At 43.7% G+C, this 12,480-nt stretch overlaps 1 protein-coding gene across 4 annotated transcripts in view; it reads left to right on the top strand.

Annotated features, from left to right (window-relative positions):
• The window catches only part of LOC309521328 (SLAM family member 9-like), a 29,979-nt gene extending 19,312 nt beyond the window's left edge, over positions 1-10,667 (top strand). For all 4 annotated transcript variants that reach the window (XM_082203709.1, XM_082203710.1, XM_082203711.1 and 1 more), the window contains 4 exons: positions 1,563-1,612; positions 4,293-4,385; positions 8,390-8,479; positions 10,114-10,667. In XM_082203709.1, coding sequence (XP_082059835.1) covers positions 1,563-1,612; positions 4,293-4,385; positions 8,390-8,479; positions 10,114-10,200 — 320 coding nt within the window. In that variant the 3' untranslated portion in view covers positions 10,201-10,667. The remainder of the gene's footprint in view (positions 1-1,562; positions 1,613-4,292; positions 4,386-8,389; positions 8,480-10,113) is intronic.
• The last annotated feature ends 1,813 nt before the right edge of the window (positions 10,668-12,480 follow it).

Consider the following 12,480-nt stretch of genomic DNA (forward strand, 5'->3'; position numbering starts at 1 on the left):
AATGAAGAAGTGCTCTGCTTAGAAAGGACTAATACTAAAAGTAAAGTATAAGTAAAAGAAGTCTTTTTAAGCCAAACATCGTCCAAGCAAAGTGGGTGATATCCAACGAAGTTCTACTTAGAGTAGGCCCATAAAAATTAATGGACATGAGTAACTTAGGTCCCTTAATTTGAATAGGTTTACACTGAGTATGGCTAACATTGGATGCAACCCACATGACTTGCTATTTGTGATGCTACAGGTGTTGTCCAGTAGGTGCCTGCGAGAGTTCCTCCATTGCCTTAAAATGAGACCTGGAACAATTTTGCCCTCCTCTTGGTAAAACACATGTAGAGATGAAAATACAGTGTCTGCCTTCCAGGAACAGAATCCAAGTATGGGTTAATGGGACCAATGGAGGCAGATGCTCTCAAGGAAACGGGGTGGGGGGTGGGGGGGAGAGAGAAGTAGAAAGTGTGAATACAGAGCAAAGGCAGAAATTAAAACAAATGGCAATACAAAACGCTTGATTAACAAAAGTGAACATTAATTTGGAATGTACAGAAACTTCAGTAAGAAGAAAAGACTAGACACTCAGATCTATAGTAAAAGTGAACAATCTTTGCAGTGATGTAAATAATGCAGTTTTATGAAGAATGTGAACTTTATAGAGGGAAAACCCAGAGAAAGTCCATTGCTGCCAGGCTTTTTGACTACTATTCTGGAAATGATTGCTCTTTTCTCTTGTTGTTCTTGACAAGAAGCAACAGATTGCTGCAGACATGTTTGTAGGTTCTAGAACAAAATACCTTTTCTCTCTCTACCACAAATTTAAAGTTGATTTAAATGATTTTGGATTCATTGAAAGGACCCTGGGACCTGTAGTTATATTTGCTGAGGCCTTTTTATGAAAGGTGCCTTTCATAAAAACTACCGTTCCCAGGATTCCTTGGTTTATGTCCATAACAGTGATGGAGGATTTTAAACTGGTTTACATCTGCAACATAAACAATCTCCTATGGAGGATTTCGCATTTATGTTCCTTTGCTGTTTTATGAGTGTGTGTGTGTGTGTGTGTGTGAAATAAAAATATATATGATTAAACTGCAAAGCTTATTGATTGGCTCTTTCTGCTTACATTTAACATTTAACATTTTTGCAATTTTTCTTTTTTGCAAGAACTAATCTGCTTTTTGATGTTTCTCCTGTGCTCCTGTTTCCTGGCGTTTAATAGCATTTTAAAAACTAAATCTTAAGATACATTTTCTAATGGATTATCAACACATTAATCAATAGCCAGTGCCTGAGCTGACAACTCCAAATTCACTGATGAAAGTCCTCCAGAAACACAGAGAAAATAAAAGAAAATGACTTTCTCTTGGGCAGATCTATCCTCTTTCATTTGCAAGACCAAACAACAAAGGTGGCCAGAAAGAGAGACCTATCTGCCTAGAGACTAGACAATTACTGTAGTAATTAGAATTTGTGAGCTCCTTGGAAGGGCTATAAGAAGAATCACAATTAAAGCATATCTGAATGGGGTGGAGGCCCATTCAGTTAACATACATGATTTCTCTTTGCAGAATCCAAAGAGTGCCACACTGTTTATTCTCAAATTGAAAACATTCCCCAGGTAAGTTCTATTGAGCCAACTGAGCCACGGAGGGATTTTCCACTCAAGTGGTATGTACACGCTAGAGGGTTAAAATATAAGCAAGGCTGTTTTTCCTGTCAGCATTTCCATTTGATTTTGCAAATCCTGGTACACAGCATCATGGTTTGATGTGTTTCCACTGGCCTACTGTCTGTCCATGTTTCACCTCAATAACTCCCCTAGTGATCATCTTCCTGTGGCTGCAGCCAAGAGCACCTTGGGATTTACTCCCTAATAAGAGAGGACAAGGGACGTGGGTGGCACTGTGGGTTAAACCACAGAGCCTAGGCTTGCCGATCAGAAGGTTGGCGGTTTGAATCCCCACGACGGGGTGAGCTCCCGTTGCTCAGTCCCTGCTCCTGCCAACCTAGCAGTTCGGAAGCACGCCAAAAAGTGCAAGTAGATAAATAGGTACCGCTCCAGCAGGAAGGTAAACAGCGTTTCCATGCGCTGCTCTGGTTCAACAGAAGCGGCTTAGTCATGCTGGCCACATGACCCGGAAGCTGTACGCCGGCTCCCTCGGCCAATAAAGCAAGATGAGCACCGCAACCTCAGAGTCGGCCACGACTGGACCTAATGGTCAGGGGTTCCTTTACCTTTACTTTTTAAGAGAGGACAAGTCTATGTGAACACATTACAGAGCTGCAGCTTAAACTCTTTCTTCGCCCCTCTTCTGACTGGTGCACACGCGCACACACACTGCCTGGTTTTAAAAGAGGATTGCACAAATTTGTGGAAGAGGAAGCTATTGATGTCTACTAGCCACAATGGCTATGCTCTCCCTCCACCATCAGAGGTGAGCCACTGGCCAGATGCTCACTTGGTCCAGCATCCTGTTCTCACGGTGGCCAAACAGATGACTGTGGGAAACCCACAAGAGCAATTTCCCCTCCTGCAGTTTGCTAGCAGCTGGTTTCCAGAAGCATTGCTGCCTCTGAACATGGAGGTGGAGCATAGCCATTGTGGGAGGGTTGCTCATGAGTTCCACTGTACCTGCTTGGAGATCCCAGCTTTGCTTCTTCTCAAAGTGAGTGAAAGGAGATAGATCGACACCCCCCTCCCCACATTCTTGTTTGCAGAGACTGGTTTCAGTCCTACCTACCAGTGAGTAAGCCCCATCGAATTCCATGGTGCTTTCTTCTGAGCAGACACAGGTAGGATTGCAGTAGGCAGGCGGTGGGTGGGTGGGTCGTGTGGGGTGAACCTCCATAACACAACCACCCCTGACGCCGGAAATGTAGGACCGCCATCCCCAGGAAACAGTTCCAACTTTATACTCCTGGGATTCACCACTCAAACACTTTTGAAACGAGAGCAAAACTGGCTTTAGAACTGCTTCAAAGCACAGCATTTCAGAATTAAACCAGCAGATTGTTGGTAACTTCATGTGTACCTGGTTCAAAAGAATGGGTGTGAATGCACTGAAGGGTAATGCATTCTGATGATCAGAGCACATTGTTTTGAACTGGATCAGGTGCACCCTCGGTTCACTGAGCTCAGTCTTGTAGACACCAGTCTTTCCCAAACGGTGTCTTCCAAATGTCCTAATGGGAGCAGTTGAGAGTTGGTGTTCCGAAACATCTGGAAGGCATCAGGTCAGTGAAGGCCAATCATTGCCTGGCAGCATCTCTCCAAGGTATCAGTGCCCACATCATTGTCCTGCCCATCACTGTCGATCCTGTAGACCAGGGACATCCAACTCCCAATAGACTGTGATCTACTCACAGTATAAAAAAACTGGCAGTGATCTATCCATCATCGGACCAAAGTTGTTGAACTTTTTTTTGGGGGGGGAGGAGATCGCTGAGGGGCCAGATATCTACCAGGATAACCTCCCCCCCATCCCCCTCCTACAGTGAACATGATGAGTAGTAAATGATAACTACAATGGAATTCAAAATGGGGGCAAGGTTTCAAAAGCAAATAAGCCCTGAGCACAACTCAGTAGTAGTTAATCATGCTTAAAATACCAGCGACATGTTCACACCTTTTTGCTGGGTTAGTCTCTTGAGGACTGAAGACCTGTGAGGAGGTGCTTCAGTGCTTCCGAAAGATCTCAGGCATGGACTTCGAAACACTCATTCTCTCACATTTGCTTACATCAATACCATATTCTTGAAAAAAGTCAGTGGAAACTGGGTGGAGCCAGTCTCTCAAGGTATTTTTACTTTCCTAAGGGGTGGGTAGGGGAAGTGTTAGTTTCTATTTCACAAGTATTTTATCAAAAAATTAAAACCACCTTCTTAAAAGCTCAGAAACGTGTGATGTGTATCTGATTTTACTTTGCTCCACAAATGAGGATTTTAATCATCGCATCCACTTTGCAAAAAAGAAAAAAAAAGAAAAAGGGGGGGGGTGGAAAGACCACATAGCTTGAGAATTTCCATTCACACCATATGATTATGTACTTCTTTGGGCTGCTCTATCCACTTCTTTGGTGGACTGGAGGGGGGGAAGTCTGACTTTTTAAAATACAACAGTTAATACGGATAGTTTAGGGATAATTTACCCCCTTGGTGATAAAGCCATCATAACAATGTCCTGCTTATCCCTCTTGTCACCTTTATTATTATTATTATTAATAATAATAATTAAATTTATTCCAACCCATAATGTCACAGGCACCAGTAAACGTTGCGGCTTTCTCTTCCACTCACAGAATTCCCCATTGGAAACCCAACAGCGGAGAGGACCAAAGGCGAAAAAGGATGTGCCCCAGACCATCTACACCACAGTGCACCTCCCCAAACAGGTAGGAAGCTGCTACAATCCATCTACATTAGAAAAACGGGGCTTCAGACCTGAAAATATTGGTACAGAAAACAGGAAATTGGAAAATTCATTTTAAAAAAAGAAACTAGTTGTAGTTGAAGTACAAGTACAACATGTCCCAAAAGGAACTGACTCCAATTCATGGTTGTCCCGTTACAAAATGAATGGGTTTGGTTTCCTGCTTGGCAGGGGTTTGGACTCGATGGCCCTTGTGGTCTCTTCCAACTCTATGATTCTATGATTCTATGGTTTGTGTCCAGTTCACAGTTCAATTCACGGTTTGTTCAAATGTTCCTCAGCAATTTCTTTTCAGCTTTCAGAATGTTATGAGCATCTGCGGTGAAGTGTAAAATACACTTAAGACTGAGGAAACATCAAAACGCCTACACAGTGGAATGTGAAGCGTTACTTTTATTTCCCCCAGCCGTAACATTCTTTGAGCTTAAAGGTCGAAAGAATATAAAGAGTATTTTTTTAAAAAAAAAAAGTAAGAAAATGAACGGTTTCTAGTTCATCTTCAAGTACAAAGTTCTACCTCAGAATGGACTTAGTTCATGTTCTAGCTGGCGGGAACTGCTTTTAGTTCAAAGCTTTTTGAATTAATTGGGTAAATTGGTCAGGCCACCCTTGTAGTCCTGTCTCCCGTTCTGGCAAGCTGGAATGTGTGCCAAGGAGGGTGATCAAGGGTCTGGAAACCAAGCCATATGAGGAACGGTTGAGGGAGTTGGATATGTTTAGCCTGGAAAAGAGCAGACTCAGAGAACATGTGATAGTCATCCTCAAATATCTGAAGGCCTGTCACAAGACAGATAGCAAGCTTGTTTTCTGCTGCTCCAGAGGGGAGGACCTGAACCGATGGATTCAAATTACAAGAAAGGGAATTTTGACTAAACCTAAAGAATAACTTTCTGATATTAAGAGCCATTTGACAGTGGAACTTTATAAGGTGGTGGGCCTTCATTAGAGGTTTTTAAGAAGAAGAAGAGGAGTTTGGATTTGATACCCCGCTTTATCACTACCCGAAGGAGTCTCAAAGTGGCTAGCAATCTCCTTTCCCTTCCTCCCCCACAACAAACACTCTGTGAGGTAAGTGGGGCTGAGAGACTTCAGAGAAGTGTGACTGGCCCAAGGTCACCCAGCAGCTGCATGTGGAGGAACCGGGAATCGAACCTGGTTCACCAGATTATGAGTCCACTGCTCTTAACCACAAGAAGAGGTTGGATGGCCATCTGTCATGGATTCTTTAGCTGAGATTCCTGCTTGGCAGGTGGTTGGGCAAGATCCCCAGGGTTCCTTCCAACTCCACAAATCTATGATTCTATTATTCATCCCAAGCACTGAAGAAAACTGAGGGATCGTGTCCTGATTACAGGACTGGACTTCGCCTCATCTCTGCTATGATTTCAGATTAGATGATTCAGAGCGCAGAGATAGGGGTTCAGAAAGCTGCCTTATATCAAATCAGACCATTGGTCTATTTAACTCAGTACTGTCTACAATTAGTGGCAATGATTCTCTAGGGTCTGAGGCACAGGATATTCCCAATGCTACCAGTGATGTCAAGAATTGTACATGGGGCCTTCTGAGTGCACAGCACCAGCAAGCATTCTACAAATGAGCCAAGGGCCTTCCCCAAAGATGCACAAGGTACAGGAAGCACAAGGGCCTCTTTCTTCCTGTCCTACATGAAAAACCCACTGCAAAAATTTTCTTGCCCCTGAAAAGTTCCCCTGAAAGCTGCATACTTTCTGCAAATGGCATAAAATTTCTTGGCATTAGAAATGTGGTCTAATAACAATACGAACCATTTTATTAGTAATTAGCAATGGGACTTTTTAGCTTAGACAAAGAGCACGTAAGAGGTGATATGATAGAAATTCGCAAAACTATTCATGGCATGGAGAAAATGGCTAGGGAAAGCATTCCCCCCCCCCCTCTCATAATGCTAGAACTCGCAGACATCCACTGAAGGTTGGAAGATTCGGGACAGACAAAAGGAAGTACTTTTGTTGTTGTTGTTGTTGTTTAGTCGTTTAGTCGTGTCCAACTCTTTGTGACCCCATGGACCAGATCACGCCAGGCACTCCTGTCTTCCACTGCCTCCCGCAGTTTGGTCAAACTCATGCTGGTAGCTTCAAGAACACTATCCAACCATCTCGTCCTGTGTCGTCCCCTTCTCCTTGTGCCCTCCATCTTTCCCAACATCAGGGTCTTTTCCAGGGAGTCTTCTCTTCTCATGAGGTGGTCAAAGTATTGGAGCCTCAGCTTCATAATCTGTCCTTCCAGTGAGCACTCAGGGCTGATTTCCTTAAGAACGGATAGGTTTGATCTTCTTGCAGTCCATGGGACTCTCAAGAGTCTCCTCCAGCACCATAATTCAAAAGCATCAATTCTTCGGCGATCAGCCTTCTTTATGGTCCAGCTCTCACTTCCATGCATCGCTGCTGGGAAAACCATAGCTTTTACTATACGGACCTTTGTTGGCAAGGTGATGTCTCTGTTTTTTAAGATGCTGTCTAGGTTTGTCATTGCTTTTCTCCCAAAATAAAGTACTAAAAATAAAGTACTTTTATTTTTGTTTATTTATTTTGAATTTTATTTATTTATTAAAGTTCTTATGTTACATCAGTAAACATTATCATATTACATCACAAGGCTTATTATACTATAATTTTCAACATGTATACAAAATTCATATACGAAAAGAAAGAAAAAGAAAAAAGGACAAAAAACTTTTCCAAAATCATATATGTACCAACACTTTGGCCTTCCTGTCTATCCGGTTGTATACTCCTTTTTTACAAATGAATGTACTCTTATTATTGTATATTTCTTTACATTTTTTCTAATACATTCCTATATCAATATGTACCTTTGGTCTTATTTCTCAACTCAGTCTCTCTACAACACCAATCGAATGCTAGCATAGATAGTGAACCTTTACTGTATTTTTGAACATATATCTTATATCTAGCCCACTTTTCCATAAATTTTTGTTTTGAGAGGAAGTACTTTTAAATGCAGCACAGAAACTGTGGAACTCCCTCCCACAGGAGCCAGTGATGCCGCCAACTTGGGTGGATTAAAAAGAGGATTAGACCAATTCATGGAGGACTAGGTTATCAAGAGCTACTTGCCATGATGGCTCTGCTCTGCCTCCACAGTCAGAGGCAGTTACACTTCTAAATATCAGTTGCTGGAAAACACAGGAGGGGAGAGAGCTTTCGTGCTTAGGTCCTGCTTGCTGGTTTCCTGCAGGCATCTGGTTGGCCATTGCGAGAATAAGTTGCTGGACTAGATGATCCAGCAGGGTTGTCTTATGTTCTTATGGTCAGCTTGGTTTAACAGCTTGTTAAAAACAACTCCCAAAACTACATAAGAATCTTCTCCTAAACTCTTCCAAACAATTATTTTTTTACCATCTTGAGATCAGGAATCAGTGTGTGTGTTTAAAGTGAGGGGGAAGCTGAATCCCTTGTTCTTCCTTGTCATTCTATAAGGCGGGCCAAGGGTAGGCAATGTGGTGTTCTCCAGATGCTGTGGACTACAACTCCCATAATCCCTGACTATTGGCCATGCTGGCTGGGGCTGATGGGAGGTGTGGCCCACCATGTCTAGAAGACACCATGTTGGTTAGCCCCTCTCTAAGATAATACTAAGTACTTTGAAGCTGTCCATCTCTTTGCACAACCACACTAGGGCACAGTTCTTTAGCCTTAAGTCCCCAGATGTTATTGGACTACAACTCCTATTATCCCCAGCCTGCTTAGTCAATGGTCAGGGATGATGGGAGCTGTGGTCCAACAACATCTGTTATCTCAAGGTAAAAGACAACTGCCCTAGGAAACCTGATCCCTCTTTGGCAGGATACAGATTTGAGATTCATGGCAATCAATAGTTGGGCTTTTTCCAGTGATGTTCCAGCTCCACAAGGCCTGTTTGACCACCACCACCACCCCGTAAATTTCTTCTTCTCTTTCCCAGAATCCTTTGCAAACAGATGACGAGAAGATGCGGAGAACCAGAGAAAAGAGTGAGAAAACAATTTACTCAGAGATCACCAAGCCTCAAGAGGTACGTGGATTTTTAAACATCTATTTCTTAGCAAGTGGTGAAGGGTTGTAGCATGGAAAGGGGAGTGAGGAAGCTGGGTCCATTGCAAAGCCACATGTTACTCAAGGCTAATGACATAGAAAGTTGCAAGATCTGTGGTTGCGTTAAAGGTGGGGGTGGGAAGATGTGAGTGGAATCTCCAGGTGTGTATGGGGGGGAGTCACACCACAACACAGCACAGAATGCTGCTAAATTTATTTTATTTTCCTAACAGCCTCAGCTTTCATTTTCTTTTTTAATGGAAATGAGCTCCTTGGCTTCCCACGCTTGCAAAGGGGGAAGTCTGAAAAATGCCTCTCCGTGGTTGGGAGATGACCCCGACAAGATTCCCCATAGTCTATGTGAGTGCATTTCACAGCCACTTTGCCCCCCGCCCCTTGTGACTAGCAAGCTGCAATAAGTTCTGCAAAGTGGTAAAAAGGAACTTTCACAATGCAAGAGAAGCCACACGTATATTCTCAACTTACCCCATCGACACAGGTTGCATCATTTTCAATCTGCTGCTTTCTTTTTTAATGCAACCTAGGTTTGTAACTAGGGACGTGGGTAGTGCTGTGGTCTAAACCACTGAGCCTCTTGGGCTTGCTGATCAGAAGGTCAGCGGTTTGAATCCCTGTGATGGGTTGAGCTCCCGTTGCTCAGTCCCAGCTCCTGCCAACCTTGCAGTTTGAAAGCATGCCAAAAAGTGCAAGTAGATAAATAGGTACCGCTCCGGCAGGAAGGTAAACGGCGTTTCCATGGGCTGCTCTGGTTTCAGTGTTCCATTGTGCCAGAAGCGGCTTAGTCATTCTGGCGACATGACCTGGAAAAACTGTCTGTGGACAAACGCCAGCTCCCTTGGCCTGTAAAGTGAGATGAGCGCCACAACTCCAGAGTTGCCTGTGACTGGACATAACTGTCAGGGGACCTTTACCTTTAGGTTTGTAACTATCCCAGTATTAAACTCTTGACCTTTGCAGACACACATCTTTCTCCTTCTGAATCTGTGAGGCTCAGCTCGCCATCTACGACACACTCTCCCAACCTGGTGCCCTTTAGACATTTTGGACCACAACTCCCATAAGCCTGAGCTAGGACAGCCATATGTTGCTGGCACTGATAGGACCATGGCTGTGGCTGATGGGAGTTGTTGGCCAAAACACCTGCAGGGCATCAGATTGGACAAAGATCTGTGTTGTGTCCACATTTGGTTCACACACGCTCCTCTCCCTCCTCATTTAATCCCCCTAACATCGCTGTGAGGTAGGTTAGGCTAAGAGGAAGTAACTGGCCCAAGGTCAAGTGGGGCTTTGAACCCTGGTCTCCCAGGTCCTAGTCCAACACTCTCACCACTAGGCTGCTGGGGATGGGCAGCAGCTTAGGATAGCTACTCATGCTGTGCTTTTGGCAATTTCGGAGACACCACCATGGGGAAGAGCCTGCTGGACTAGGCAGACCCACCTTGGCTTTTCCGGCCAACAGGGCTCAGCTGGTATTCTGATGTGCATTGCTGAATTGGTGCTCATTCTGCAAACAGGCAGCAGGATCTTCCAGAATAGGCAGCAACTTCCTGAACAGCGCTGTGCCTGTGGACATGTGTTTGTTTTCTCTTGCAGTGCAAGGACCAGGACTCCAAGACAGTCTACGAGACAGTGAACAACCCGAGACCTCCTGAAACCACTGAGTATGACAAAATTCTCTAGCAACCCACTGGACCAAGGACCAAGGGGACAAAGCAGTAGCAGAGACTGCACTACCAGAGGGAAATAAAAATTTTAAGGTCTTATATACAGTGGTACCTCGGGTTAAGGAGGAGGGCAAAACTCCTCCACCAACGATTGGCTCCACCTATCGTTGTCTGTTGAGCTTCCTGCCTTCCGCATCCCACTGGGTACCAGCCATCACAGCAAACCAGGGCAGCACCAGCAGCAGCAGCATCTCGTAGAAACTTGCTCTTCCAAAGCAGAGCAGAAGGAAAAAATGCACCATGTCAATCACCTGTCTTCACAATTACGTCAAGCAGCCTGCTTTTGCCCACATGGTTTGAAATCAAAGCACTGTGTTTTGCAAACCCCGGCAATCAGTTAATTGTTGAGGTTTGCAAAATGCCTCACACCACCCAATGCAATGTCTCATTCCGTTCTAAAGCAGTCCAAGTTGGTGGCCAGCCTTATAAACGGTTCTTAACCGTTATTCCTCAGAGTCACTTATTTCAGATACCTTCTGAGCTCTGCTTCTCCGTGACCAGCCACTCTCAAAATGTCGAACGCCCCTTCCTTTTGCTTTCCCGCTCTTTTTTCTAACCTCCTGGCTAGAGCTTGTATCTCCCCTCCTCCGAATCTGAGCTAGAACTGAACCCTTGCCTTTCCTGTGAACAGCCAGTCCATTCCCTGTTGTTCCTCGTGCTCTCTTCTATTAGATTCACTGCTCTCCTTCCCCCCTTGGGGAATGCTTTCTCCCTCTGAGAAACTGGAAACTTCTAACTCTTCCCTGACAGGTTGTCTGCTTCCAAGTTAACTGTGGAGATCTTTTATGGAGGCCCCTGCTTCAAGTGCCTCCATCTTTGGAGAAAAGATGGATTAGCTTCATGAGAAAGGACCCCTCTTCTGCAATGGAATCCACAGAACTCACTCACTTGTCTCCCCTTCCAGGTTACTTGGGATTTGATTGATTTTCTTGTAGGTATGTGCATTTTTGTTTGGCACTTTAGGGTAATTTTGAATGTTGTGTGCATGTACATTACCTTGTTAAATGACTGTCTGTAATGCTTTGATTTGTAAGGACTTTGAGATCTTCAACAATGAAAAAATAGAATGCGCGATTTTAAATAAATAACTATTCCCCCTTTCTCCCTGTCCATTTTTCTTCAGCTGTTCAGTCTACCCTTCCCTGGTTCAGTCATCTCTGCCTTCTCAGTCCCTTCGCTCTCTGCTCACATTCCATGCCTACAAATCAAATGTCAAGGGACAGATTGGGAAGAAATTTTATTCTGTTTGCTTCTAAAGGCAACCTTGCATAATTCACACTTTTCAAGAACCAAGCAAGAGTCATCTTTCAAAATCTGCACTTCTTTAAGTTTTGCAGTGCAGTTCTCCAGTAATATGTTCAAAAAATTGTATATGCCAGGGTAAAGTGTTCATAGAAATGGAAATGTTAAAGTGAAAATAACATACAATAATGCATTATAGAAAAAAAGTATATTAACAGAACTTTGCACTGAAATGTTGGTGGATTTTCAAAAAATCATAAACTGATGTGAAAATGTGAAGAGCTTAACTTAAAACTGGAAAAATGAGAAATGGAGGGGGGACTGAAATCAGCAGACTTGCCCAGCTCAGCAATGATGGTCCAGTTCTCCCCTGATGTTCCTTTTGGATACAGAGCAGGCTCCGAAAGATGCTGGTCAGGTGTATTTGCATGTTTTTTTGTCTTGCCAGAGACCAGTTAAGGACTCACCCACATTTTGATTGTAAAAGGTAAAGGACCCCTGGATGGTTAAGTCCAGTCAAAGATGACTATAGGATGCGGCACAAATCTTGCTTCAGGCCAAGGGAGCTGGCATTTGTCCACAGACATGTGGCCAGCATGACTAAACCGCTTCTGGCGTAAGCGGACACCGTGATGGAAACTAGAGCACATGGAAACACTGTTTTACTTTCCCGCCGCAGCGGTACCTATTTATCTACTTGTACTGGTGTGATTTTGGACTAGTGTGATTTTGAACTGCTAGGTTGGCAATAATAATTGTAATAATAATAATAATAATAATAATAATAATAATAATAATAATAGACCCCGCCCATCTGGCTAGGTTTCTCCAGCCACTCTGGGCAGCTCCCAACAGATTAAAAACAGAATAAAACATCAAACATTAAAAACTTCCATAAACAGGGCTGCCTAGAAGTTGGGACAGAATGATGGCCCCATAACTTTTTTCATTGCTCCGCAGCTCTGTGCCTTGTGAAAATCCTCTCTTATCCACT

The sequence above is a fragment of the Podarcis vaucheri genome, assembly GCF_965113315.1.
Source record: "Podarcis vaucheri genome assembly, chromosome: 16".
Classification (NCBI taxonomy): Eukaryota; Metazoa; Chordata; class Lepidosauria; order Squamata; family Lacertidae; genus Podarcis; species Podarcis vaucheri.